At 41.8% G+C, this 13210-nt stretch overlaps 1 protein-coding gene and 1 long non-coding RNA gene across 5 annotated transcripts in view; one reads left to right on the top strand and one right to left on the bottom strand.

Annotated features, from left to right (window-relative positions):
* Positions 1-13210, top strand: part of Dnah8 (dynein, axonemal, heavy chain 8) — a 280486-nt gene that overhangs the window by 57177 nt on the left and 210099 nt on the right. For all 4 annotated transcript variants that reach the window (XM_005389606.2, XM_005389605.2, XM_005389608.2 and 1 more), the window contains exons 15-21: positions 1983-2082; positions 3366-3485; positions 5033-5168; positions 8654-8841; positions 9748-9828; positions 10263-10379; positions 11627-11746. In XM_005389606.2, coding sequence (XP_005389663.1) covers positions 1983-2082; positions 3366-3485; positions 5033-5168; positions 8654-8841; positions 9748-9828; positions 10263-10379; positions 11627-11746 — 862 coding nt within the window. The remainder of the gene's footprint in view (positions 1-1982; positions 2083-3365; positions 3486-5032; positions 5169-8653; positions 8842-9747; positions 9829-10262; positions 10380-11626; positions 11747-13210) is intronic.
* LOC102013334 lies at positions 7994-12054 on the bottom strand. The gene is made up of 2 exons (XR_261851.1): positions 11887-12054; positions 7994-8598 (listed from the first exon to the last, which is right to left on the bottom strand). It is a non-coding gene; the product is annotated as an uncharacterized LOC102013334 (long non-coding RNA).

Genomic DNA, 13210 nt, shown 5'->3' with positions numbered 1-13210 from the left:
ATGCAGAAAGCTCAGTTTCCCTCTTCAGTAGCTGCTCAGCCAAGACCACTAGTGTCCCTAGTTTTCCTGTTGGCCAGTTTTGCCCCTGAGTGACCTCTGAGAAGCGCTACTTATTCTTGGGTTTTCTGGCAGTTTTTGATTTGTATCTAGTTATCCCCATTCTCAGACATGGGCACTGGTGTCAGCTGATGGCTGACCGTCTGATCCAGCATCCCCTTGCAGTTCAGGGCATGTGTACAACCCAGATTCAAGTTGCACTGGTGTGACAATCCCAGTCCAGTGGACCTATGTCCCCAGGCAGTTCAGGGTACAGGCATAATCCAGACACAAACTCCAGGGTCTACAGTTTGTGAACCACCTGATTCTGTGTCTCCAGTCAGTTCAGGACACATACAGGAACCAGATGCAGCCCGGATGGGTAGCAGTCACAGACTTCCTGTGCCTTTGACTCGCTAGGGGGTCCAGACAAAGGTAAAGCTCAGACTCGAACCATGGGTCCAGCAGCTCCCAGAGCACTCGCTCACTCGGCGCAGGGTGCAAGGGGGCTGGGAGAGTCTACACACCTCGTCCCCAGCCAAAGAAGTCTCTGGGCCTTCTGAGTGAGGACCTCCTCTCTGCTGCAGGTGCAGGGAGGGGAGACACTCAGTCTGTAATGGTGCCGGGGTTCTGGGTCACTCGCTCTGCTCTCAGGAAGTAGATGGGAAATACCTGTCTCTCCCCGAGTTTCAGCTGGGAACCGTAGCAGTGTGAGCGAAGCACGGACTCAAACTGTGGGTCCAGCAGCTCCCAGAGCTTACTTGGCACAGGGTGCGCAGTGGCTGGGAGAGTCTAATAATTCAATTTTAACTGTCACAATTTCTTGTCTCCTCAGACTTGGCTGGGTTCCCCTGCTACATGCATTTCCAGCATATTTAAGTAATTATCTATGTAACTCTTAACTAATACTTGCCTTTCCCATAAGATAACTGTGGTAGTTTGGAGTTTTGCAAGGGGAAACAATACAAGATACTTAATTATAAGATTATTTTATAATGGTCACCCAAAGAGTCATATATAAAAAGAGTGCAGGAAATCTGTCCACACACTAAAGACCAAACAATCCAGCTGAGGGGCTGGATCCCACAGTAATGTCCTATATGAATCTAGCTGAAGACCTAGAGCCTATGACAGTGCCTCCCATGAGTCCAACTGGCAGCCAAGAGCCCATGACAATGCCTCATGCTCATGGATCTGAGCTAGGAAGGCCCTAAGGTCAGTGGTAGAAGCTAGAAAGTCTGTGCCAGCAGGATGAAGATCTGTGCTAGCAGGCTGAGGGATCTGAACTGGAGCCAGGAAGCAATGCTCAAAGTAAGAACCAAAGCTCCCCAGAAAGGTACCACAGTCATCCTCAGTGCCAGTGAGGTCCCGAGCTCCTCCAGTGATGAGAACAGCCAGGCTCCTATCAGGAAAGCCAGCATGACAATCTTCTCCTGGAGACTGAGCAGCGCACCTTCTTCCCCTCCAGTGCCAGGAAGCAATGTTCAAAGTGAGGGCCAGAGCTCCCCAAAAGTGAACTAGAGCCATTCTCAGGGACAACTAAGTCCCGATCTCCTCTGACGAGAACAAGTGAGTTCATCAGGAAAGCCAGCATGACAAGCTCCTCCAAGAGAACCAACAGCTCCCTATAGCCTCTCCACTTTTTCCTCTACAGTTCTGCCTCTTATGCTGCTGGCAACAATCCTCAGGTGGGCCTCCCACACTCAGCACCACACTGGTTCAATTTGGCTGGGTGTTACAGGTTAATCACCAGATGTCAATCCACCACAATAACAATAGGCTCCAGGAACGCTAGGGTGCACATGCCTCATCTATCACTATATATCCTAGGACTGTGCAGGAGGCCTGAGATGAGTATTGTCAAATGAATGAATATTTAGTACTCTAGCAATTCTTAGGTATGTTTATCTTTTCCTTTTTAGTTATTTATCTTCAATTGCTTTTAGATTTCAGAAGCTGAACATTCCATGTCTTCAATTAGAAATCAACCACACAATTGAGCGAATTCTCCAATATTATGTGGCTGAACTTGAAGCTACTAAGAAGGTAAGCATCATGTTTATAGTACATTAGTGCAAAAGGAAAAAAATCTGAGACTTTTTGCTGTCATTTTTCTACCAAGCTTTTCAGAATGGTCCTGTCCCTGATCATGACCTTTGAGGCTCTGCTCTAAATGTAGGAATATGCTGACATGGTGTGTCTCAACACCTTTTTGCTCTTAAGAACTGTCTTTTTATCTCAGTAGTATAGTTTGTGTCTGAATGTCCCCTCAAAGCCTCATGCAATCATGGGGTGGGCAGCTAGAGTTTATGACTGATCCATGGTCCAACGCTGGGATTATGGGTGTGAGTGCGACACACACCTTGGGGCAGGTAGCTTGCAGATATTGTAAGGGAGGGAAAGAGGCTTGCTCTTCCAGCTGCTGCTCCTCCCTTTTGCTCTTGTTGCTTTTGCTGTTTTCCACCACAATGAACTGTTGCCCTCTGCCATGTGCCACTCTACCTTGGAGCCAGCCAAATGTGGACTGAAACCTCCACAAAGTATAAGCTAAATAAACCTTTCCTTCCTTCATTTGGAGCATCAGGTATTTTGTATCAGCAGTGAGATAAAAGTAATCAACACACTCAGTATTCAGGTATATGTATAAAAAAACCCAATTAAGTTAGTATTTTTACATATAGAAACATAAATGCTAGAGAATGTGATGACAGGTATGTGTTAGTTACTTTTCTCTCATTGCTGAGACAACATACCTGACACCCAAAATTAAGGAAGGAAAAGTTTATTTAGCTCACAGTTTGTAGAGGTTTCAGTCCATAATCAGCTGGCTCTAAGGCAGAGTGGCACATGGCCGGGAATAATTCATGGTGGAAGACAGCAAAAGCAACAAGAGCAAAAAGGGAGGAGCAAGAGAGCAGCCTCTTTCCCACCCTTATACTGTATGCAGGCTCCCAACCCCAGGGCGGGTGCAGCACTCACATCCATAATCCCAGCACTGGACTGTGAATCAATCACAAATTCTAGAAGCCCGCCCCAAGCCTACATGAGATTTTGAGGGAGCATCTAGACACAAACCGTAACACAGGTATAAAGTAGCTATCTACTTCTTCTTTTGAATACTTCCTTAAAATTCAGGGTAAGAGCAGAAAAAAATTCATGTGATACGACAAATGTTCCTGAGCCTCCAGTTATCATCCCTGAAGCTCATTAACATATTTATGGACTGCCTCTTGCATATACAATGTGTAAATAATGATAACTTACAAAAAATTTTTTTGCCTTCTCTATTGTATCAAATTCAAACATGAACATTATATTTTTAATTACAGCTCTATCATTCTCAAAAAGATGATCCCCCTCTTGCACGCAATATGCCCCCTATAGCGGGGAAGATCCTGTGGGTGAGGCAGCTCTATCGCCGGATAAGTGAGCCCATCGACTACTTCTTTGTAAGCCAATGATTAAAGTTTTAATGTGTGGATTATGGTGGGTATGATACATCATTATATCACAAATATGGTTATTCTGTAAGATTTGTGCCCACTAAAGTAGTTAGAGCCAATTTTACTGGGCAAGGAAAATTTAGCTTGTAAATACACTGGAAAGAGACTGAATAAATTCGTTCATGTTTAACAAATAAGGTAGTACAATTGCAGTTATCTCAGAGTTGTTGTATCTTACAATGTTATGACTTTTAACAACGCAAGACACTTAATAAAGTCTTTTAAAAAGTTTTGAAAATACAACAAAGTACAGGCCGAGCTGTGAAGCTTACTCCTCCTGTGTGTTGACAGGGCGCTGATATGTATTTAATGAAAGTGGAAATACAGCGAGTGTATCCCTGTACAAAGAACTGAGACTTAGAAAGATAACAGGATCTGTTCATTCTTTACATCTTTCAGATTATTAGAGTTCTGAAAATCAGGGTAGTCATAGGTCCTGTTGCCATTTTGAGGCTGCTGTTTTATCTTTTCTTTGTTTAGTTTTGTTTTTAAGAGAGAGGCAGAGAAGCTGAATAGACTTGGTTCTCTTGATGTTGTGCTTATGCCTGAACATAGAACAGAATAAGCGCAAGGTGGTGTCCTGCAAGTAATTTTAACATTAGGGCATTATTATATATTCAGTTTGTGTTTGACTATTAGCATTTATTTCACTGTTCTGAACATTTAAAAGAAAAAGAAAAAGCCGGGTGTGGTAGCGCACACTTGTAATCCAAGCACTCATGAGGTTAAGGCAGGAGCATCAGAGCAAATTCAAGGCCAACCTAGGTTACAAGGTGAGCTCAAGGGCAGCCTGAACTGCATAGTGAGACCTTGTCTGAAAAAGACAAAAAAAAAAAAAAAAAAAAAAAAAAAAAAAAAAAAAAAAAAGATAAAAAAAAAACAAAGAAAAAGAAGAAACCCTGGCTTTAGACAGAGGCCAAGGTGGGGACTGAATTGCCATAATGGCATGGTAGAAATTGCCCTGATGTAAATGAATTGAAACCCAAATCTTTCATTTTATGCAAGGAAAGTTGGCTTTTAATTGTATAGAGGTTTTTTTTTTAACACTGGAATTTAGGCATGGCCTTTGATATGGATAATCAAAGAAAATCAATCAATTTTATCTTCTCCAGAAAAATCGGGAGGGCCTAGCCTAATGTCGGGCTGGCTGTAAGGCCAGCAGCCTCTTGCTCTAAACCTTTCTTTCCCTTTCCAGTGTTCTATCTCTGGTGTTAGTGTTTCCCTACTCTCATCTGTAGCTTTTGTAGCCTTCCCCATCTCCATTTTACTCTGAGGCAAAAATCTAAGTTGGGCTGGGGATATAGCTCAGTGGCACAAGCGCCTACCTGGCAAGCTCAAGGCCCTGAGTTCAATTTCTGATACCAAAAATAAATAAATAAAAATGTAAGTTGGTAGCATGACCAATGGATGCCATTTTGAAGTCTATGAAAATAGCCTGTACCCTCTTAAAATACATTTTTTTCTGGTTTTTTTTTTTTTTCCTTGAAAAACAGAAAAACTCAGAAATTTTGTCAAGTGCAGAAGGTAAAGCTGTCATCCGTCAGTATAACAGAATCTCTTACGTGCTGGTGGAATTTGAGGTGGTCTACCATATGGCCTGGGTCAGAGAGATTTCGCAGCTACAGTACGGTGTGTATAAAATCGTGCCGTGGGGCTCACGCTGGGGGCTGATACATCCCTTTCACGTAACCTCAAGCTAGTTAAAATTTAAATTTAGGGATGACACAATGGTTTATTTATTTATTTATTTATTTTCTTTTTTTGCTTTTCCAGTACTGGGAATCAAACTCACGACCTTGTGCTTGTCAGGCAGGCGCTGTGCCACTATTTGTTTATAACTGTTAATATTCAGATTTTATGAGTAAAGATTGTCATGACTGTAAACTACGACTTTTCCTTGGAGAGAGAAAATTTAAAGTAAAAATATCTCAATAGATATTTCTCCATAGGTTTATGAAGGTTTTCATATTTAGCTTCTTTTTTTTTTTTTTTTTTTCGGTTTTTCTCCGGTACCGGGAATCGAACTCATGACCTTGCACTTGCCAGGCAGGCGCTGTGCTGCTGAGCTAAATCCCTAGCCCCTCATATTTAGCTTTTATTATGTTGTAGTTTCAGCATCAGTCAGGGGAGAAAGAATTACAGCTACCTTCCCTCTTTTACTTCCTCTTTTTCTTCTTTCTCTTTTTCCCCCATAACTGAATTTAATTTCGGTTTTGAGCTGCAGTGACTTAGTAGCGATAGGATTGACTCTCGGGGGCGGGGCCGTGTGGATAGAGTTCAGCGGAGGCGGGGGTCCCATCGCGTCTGGCATCCTCTGGGATGTGACTTTCATGTGGACTCAACTGTTGGTCAGCTCAGCCTCTAGCTTTTTCTACGAAGCCAGGATCTCCACTTCAGCAGAGCCCGGTGCCGCGGGCCCAGGGAGCACATCTGGGGCGGGTTGCCGAGAGAGATGCTGGGAGGGGCCCTTTCTCTTTTTGCTTCTTGACTCCAAAACTAATATAGTTTAGCTGCTGAGAACAAAGCATTCATGGACCGGACCGAGCATTGATTCCCAAGCGCCGCAAGGTGTTGCCCCCAGCTGGCACCATAGCTAGGCCGTTAATAAACCAGCGTTAAAAGGCCAGCCGTATCCGGGGAGCGTGGTACCGGAGGAGAGTGTGGACTGCAATGAAAGCCTGAAGCATTCTCAAAGAGCATCAAGATTAGCTTAAAGCGCACACTATGGAAAAAGGCAAAAAGGAATTTTTACCATCGAAAGTACTGTTTTGCTTCTTCGCTGTGCTGCACTTTTCTATGTGCTGGCTTTTCTGGCATCCGTGCCTTTCCTTTCAATTGCACATACTCAAAAATAAGCTCAACAGACAGACACCTATTCCATAAAACCCGCTCCTATTCTTTCTGGCAGAGAAGAATGTCTCCCTTCTCCAGAATCCTCCACACATTTTATGTGCAGTTCCTGCTCATGACACTTAACTGCTTTAGGTGTTTGCCTTATCTCCCCTGCACAATGTGAGGATTCTCTCTCTCTGTTTCATCTGCTGTCCTTTAAATAATGGTCAATACTAATACTTACCCCGTGCTTATCATGTGCCAGGTTTGTCTAAACACTGTGTACGCAAATCTCTAATCCTGATAAGCAACCTTATGAGGAATTATTACCGTCCGTGTGATACAGAGGTGGAAACGGAGGGACTGAGCAATTAAGTGACCTGCCCTCATACTAGTAAATGACAGAGCCAGAATTCAGATAGTTTGTCTCCGAAGTCTGTTCTCTTAACTCTTAGACTGTTCTGCTTCTAACAATGCCAAGATTGGTGCCAGACATACTGTATGATATCTTTGAATATCTTTATAACACCCAATAAGTAGAGATCAAACAATCATTTTATATATATCTATATATCTCTATCTCTATCGTCTATATGTATATGTATATGTATATATATTTTTTGGTAGTACTGGGCATTGAACCCAGGGTTTTTGCACTGAACTTTTTTTTTTTTTGAGACAAGTCTTGCTAAGTCATTAAAGTACCCAGGCTGGGCTTGAACTTGTGATCCTTCTGCCTGAGCCTCTCAGAGTGCTGAGATTACAGCCACATGCCATCACATCTGGCTGAGATCAGACAATCTTGATAAGTGACAATTATGTCAGGTTTCTGGGGAGTTTATTCCCCTGAGAACATTGATTGACACCTGTTAGGTCCAGTAGCTCATTGCAGTGGGGTGGTACCTAGGGGAAGCGGTCACATACAGGACTAACAATATATAAAGTTTTTTCTTGTGAGCCCAAGCTGTGGGAGATTGATTGCTGTGGAAGGCTTCCTGCTGCTCTGTTGATGTGACTCTATGTAAATACTGAAACTTGGAATAATAATTGGGAGCCTCATATCGGCCTTCTTTGGTTGCATTATAGTTTTTTCTTGGTATATGTTTGTGACCCACAATTATTGTACTAATCTTGGGCAACTATTACATATACATACGAGCCTTTGGCAACTCACATGGAATGAAATGCTCTCAGTCCTGGAGCAGGCTTCCTGGTTGTTGCTGTTGGTTTGTCTTCGTCATGCTGCTGAACTTTTTGTCTTTTTGACAAGCTCAGCACAGTCTTAAGGAAAACAGTTTCATTAAATAATATTCAAACATTTTGGAATTTACTTGGGAGGACAAATGTTCTCTAACCCAATTCTAAAAAGATTCCAAGTTATTTGGACAAAATTCTTAGTTGAAATGCTCATGTCACTTGCACCCATAAGACCCTATCACATCTCATTTTATCTAGTGAGTAAAAGCTAACTTCAAAGGGATATTGGGACCAATTTATTTTGCTAGAAATTTGATGTTGCCACATTCTACGAGGTAATGTGAGGCTGGAAAGATTCTGTGGTCATCATGAAATTCTCATGTTAGTAGTGTTTGTTAAAATAGCATGTAATTTGAACACACACATTCAAGTCTATACATGTTTTATTATTATGCATCTAGAAGTAATTCATGTTAGGATAACAAATAATCTAAGGCTACCCAGCAAGAACTGTTCGGGGATATATTTTTCAATTCCTAATAAGAAACGTCTCTGAAAATACCTGTTTATGTGGATGATATGCACCTGAACAGTAGTACAAAAAATCCTCTACATTCTAAGAGTTTGCAATTCAATGTTGTTTAACAGATATTTCTTACTGATACTGATCTTAAGTATCAGAAATTAAAAATACAGCTTTAATTCAGGTAAACTTTAGAGAAGCCAGTTTGACATCAGGGTGGAAGAGAGTTTGAAATCTCTGAGGTGTTTTAGCTTTGTAGATCTGTCCATCTTCTGACTCTCAGTGGTTAAGTGATAATCCATAAAAATAAGAGGACTATCCATTCTTCATCAAATTTTATCTCTCTGGCTCTGATTCTGTGGCTCTGCAAACACTGCCTCTTTGATCCAAGTTTTGACTGCTGAGTACATGCCAGGTCCTGCGCCTTCTCAGTGGGAACATCCAAAGCTGTTGTTCTGCCCTTCAGAAGTTAGTAGTTCGGTGGAGACGGCAGCCACGTAAACAGAGCTGGAAGCAGAAAGGAAATCCAGGACAAGTAACGTCAATAATCATTTATTTGTAGCTTTACAAGCCACACTTTTTGTGCGACATCCAGAAACAGGAAAGCTGCTGGTTAATTTTGATCCCAAAATTTTGGAAATTGTGCGGGAAACTAAGTGCATGATAAAGATGAAGTTGGATGTCCCAGAACAGGCAAAGAGATTGCTGAAGTTGGAAAGTAAATTGAAAGCAGACAAACTGTATTTACAGGTAAGACAGATGATGCTTTCTGATTATCTTTGAAGGAGTTTTTTTTTTTTTTTCTTTTTTCTGGTACAAGAAAGATATATCCCTGCAGGTGTGCTGACACCGAGGGAAGATTTGTTACCAGGCTGATTCTTGACAGAGTTATAATACTGACTTGCAAACAAAAGATTGGTAAGGGAAAATAGGAAGTGAGAAGAGTATCAGAAGTCAGACTTGTCCAGATAAAGAGTGATGACGTAGAAGATTTATAACTTTATAGATTAGGTGCATAAAGTTTTTATAGTGTATTTAATTTTAGGGCACTAATAATATATAAATTAAGAGAGTGGGATGTCTATAAAGTGATGTGAACAGAAATGATTCTTTCACATCACAGGGTAAAATAGTGCATTATTTCAACTCAGTTTAAATGGGCAGACTCTGGGATGGCAAGTGTTGTGGTTTGTGTCTGCACCTCCCCGCAAATCCTCATGCAGTCATGGTGTGGGCTTATAGATTTTTGATTGATCCATGGTCCAAGGCTGGGATTATGCGTGTGAGAGCTACACTGCCCTGGGGCTGATAGTTTGCATATGTAAGGGAGAGGAGGAGGCTGCTTCCCGCCATTCCTCCCTTGTGCTTTTACTGCTTTTGCTGTCTTCTGTGGCCATGAACTGTAGCCCTGTGTCATGTGCCACTCTGCCGTGGAGCCAGCCAAGTATGGACTGAAACCTCCGCAAACTGTGAACTAAACCTTTCCTTCCTTCATTTTGGGTGTTGGGTATTTTGTCCCAGCAATGAGAGAAAAATAACCAAGACAGCAAGACTCTGAGGAAAGAGGTATAATGAAATCTTCCTGGTGTGAATCAGAAGGTGACCATTGCTTTAAAGTAAACGCAAGTAAAATATGCCGTTTTGACTTTTTTGCAGGGTCTTCTGCAGTATTATGATGATTTATGTCAGGAAGTGCCTTCAGTGTTCGTCAACCTGATGACCCCTAAAATGAAAAAGGTTAGTGATGCTGGAGGTTTACACTGATCTCCCTGTTATTTTAAATTAGATTCTAGTTCTGTAGATGATGGTTTTTGGATCATCCATTTTTGCCTAGACCTTCTCTCTGTCTAGTTCAACTTTATAGCTCTGATTTTTCCTATAGAATGATTTCTTGTCTGTTTTGTTGCCTCTGGAAAACAACTAAATCTAAATCATAAATGCTTTCTATAAATACATGCCTGCTTCCTGGGCAGCCAAAGATAAGGTCATTTAAAACAAAAGGGCATCTTTATCAGGCGTAACGATAGGAAACGGTAGTTAAGGAAATGTATTTGCAGGTAAGAAAAGAAGATCTTTTCTGTAAATGCAGGTGCTCCTGTTCATAATGGAAGCTGTTCTCTTTTTACTTTCTGTTTTCTTTTTATTTTTTGTTCTCTTTTTACTTTTTCTAGGTGGAATCTGTGTTAAGGCAGGGTCTTACAATATTAACATGGTCATCATTAACTCTGGAAAGTTTCTTTCAAGAAGTTGAATCAGTCTTGGGCATGTTCAATCAACTTCTCAAGAAGGTAAAATCAATCAGTTTTTAAAAGCTACATCCATAAGCTGGGCATGGTGGTGCACACCTGTAATCCCAGCACTTGGGAGGCTGAGGCAGGAGGACCATTGTGAGTTTGAGACCAACCTGGGCTACCAAGTGAGCTGAAGGCCACCCTGAATTGCATAGCGAGACCCTTTCTCAAAAAGACAAAGCAAAATAAAATAAAATAAAATAAAATAAAAGCTACATCCATTAATACTGAGGCTATAAGCAATAGTTTGATTATACATAGAAGGTCTTTGAAGGATATGGCTTTTAACTAAAAGAACAACTATTACATTCAAAAATAATGTTTTATGTTTCTTTTACTGATTTGGAGTCTTTTCATCTACATTGCCTTGCTCTAATCCCTGAATTATCTTGCTTTTGATGATGATTCAATTTGGCATTGTAGTTTAGAATATGAGGTAATCCTAGACTGTAGACGGTGACAGAGTGAAGTACCTAAATATTAATAGTAACACATCTAAATTAGCTAGATGAGGCATGAGGCTAATTGGAGTCTGCCTGTTGATTTCTGACATATTTGATACACAGTCCAGGCACATCTTTTCAGAGATGTGCTAGTTTGTTGTAGTGGCATAGTGTTACAGATGAGCTCAGAGGCTTTGGATTTGGATAAACCTTGGTAGGATTCTGTGCTTTTTATTAGCTTTGTTTTTTCCTAGATTATTTTACTCCTCTGAGCCTTGGCATCTTTAGCTAGAAAACTAGGATAGTAGTGTCTCATTTGCTGAAATAAGGATCAAAGGAGATAACACGTATGAGATTATGGCACCTGTTGATGCTAAAGAAAACTTCAGTTCCATGTCAAGCTTTCTTGGCAGATGTGCTCCTAAAACGTGGACTGTGTTTCTCCACAAATAAGACTAACTAGAGATTAAAAAATGCCAGCCCCAATCAGCCTATCCTTGCCTTAGCTGTCATTACAGAGTGGCCACAGAGCAAGAGAACAGTGAAGTATAATCTTCTGCATGACACTGACCATCACCATGGTAACAACCAGCCATTAATTACATCTGAAATTTATTTTCTGGCTAGGTCTTATTTTCGAGGAAACACAGAATTTTCGCCAAATTATGCTTGATTCAGGACGTCCAGATTTAGTTCTCTAAATTAGTTTATGACTTCAGCACATTTTGGACGAAAAGTTAGCACTAATGGGGAAAAGAGGGTTTTAAAAGAATTCTTTTACATGTATTTCCTTGTGGGCAGGTCAGTGACTTGTGTGAAATGAATATTGATACGGTTCTGAAGGAGATAGCCAAAACTGTGTTGATTTCCTTGCCTGAAAGTGGTGCTACCAGAGTAGAAGATATGTTGACCCTCAACGAGGTATGCATTTTATTTATTATAATCACAATAACCCTGAGCCATCAACTTAAAATGTGAACTGACAATCTAAAAGTAGACATCTGGGTCAGTAGCATTTTTTAAAATTAGTTTTCTTGACATCCTCAGCTCCAAAAACTTACCAGGCTCCACTGGTTCAGGCCCTTCGTGGTACCCTAGATGCTATTTTACTAACGGCGCAACCTGATGCTGGAACTGCCGGGAGCTCCCGTAGTGGTTCCTAGCTGTGCTTCCCCTGCGCATGCTCCCAGCTTCCCCCGGGCGTGCTCCCGGCTTCCCCCGCGCGTGCTCCCGGCTTCCCCCACGCGTGCTCCCAGCTTCCCCCGCGCGTGCTCCCAGCTTCCCCTGCGCATGCTCCCAGGGCTCTGTCAGTTTTTCTCATGGTTTTAACTACAGCATACTTTCCCTTAAGTCACTCAGGAACCTGAGAATCACCATCTTTCCTTACTTCCTCTATCCAGCCAGTCTTAACGCTTTGTCAGCTCTTGTTTCTTGTTCAGATTTTGCTGAAGTTTTCTCTCCTTTTCCATACCTGCTGCTCATTTCTTAAGTCCGGCCCTAAAAGCTCATTTTGAGGTCAGCAATTTCTGTTGGGATTTAATGGCCCCATCCGATCCAGCCACACTGCCCCATATCTTACTGTGAAATTTTAAACCCTTAGATAACTATTCCTCTTCCCAGTGTCACTTACACTGAAATTGTTTGGATACCGAATTCTCCTCCATTGACTTGAAAACACAAAGACAGGAACTCTGTCTAATCTTTGAGGTCCAGCACATAACACAGTCTCTCAAAGGCACCCAAGTTGTGCCTTGAACTGAAATTATTTATTTCTTTCTCCCTGCCTTGTGCTTCCGCTGCACCCACCCTGTGGGTTTGGGTCACCTTGCTGGGGTAATTTTAGAGACAGAGGAGGGTGGCTTCATTCCCAGCGGAGCATGTGGCCCGTGGAAAGCCAGTGCATCTGCCCCTCTTTCTGAGGAAGGGTAGCGTCTTATCTCCAGGGCACTCTTTCTTGCCCGCAGGGTTTGAGTAGCTACCAGCCTCTTACTTCAGGACTTAGGCATGGGTCAGCTTCTCCATCCCCAAATTCTAGAGGACACCAGACACCAGGCAGTCTCTAAATAGTTCTTTTTAAGTTTTTACAGTATCGCCACCAAATCTCTACCAAAGAGCAAGTTTCCCCTCTCTGACCTCAAAGTGGGCAGTGGGCTAACAGTTGTTTCACCTGCTGCCTTTTAAGAACTGTCTGTTTCATAATGCATGGGATCTTTATGTTTATTAGCACAGTACACATTTGCAACACATGATGTTTATATTCCTTGTGTGGAGCCTGTGCATGTACATAGCACATCTTTATTCCTTTTTTCACCTCCTCTCCTTCCCTCCCTCTCTCCTCTTAATCTGCTTCCTATTTGAGAAAGATCTATCTTCCTACTTCCTACT

This window comes from Chinchilla lanigera, unplaced genomic scaffold, assembly GCF_000276665.1.
Source record: "Chinchilla lanigera isolate Chin_1 unplaced genomic scaffold, ChiLan1.0 scaffold00036, whole genome shotgun sequence".
In the NCBI taxonomy this organism is placed as follows: Eukaryota; Metazoa; Chordata; class Mammalia; order Rodentia; family Chinchillidae; genus Chinchilla; species Chinchilla lanigera.
The sequence above is the reverse complement of the archived record's forward strand: the minus strand, read 5'-3'. Positions and strand labels throughout refer to the sequence as shown.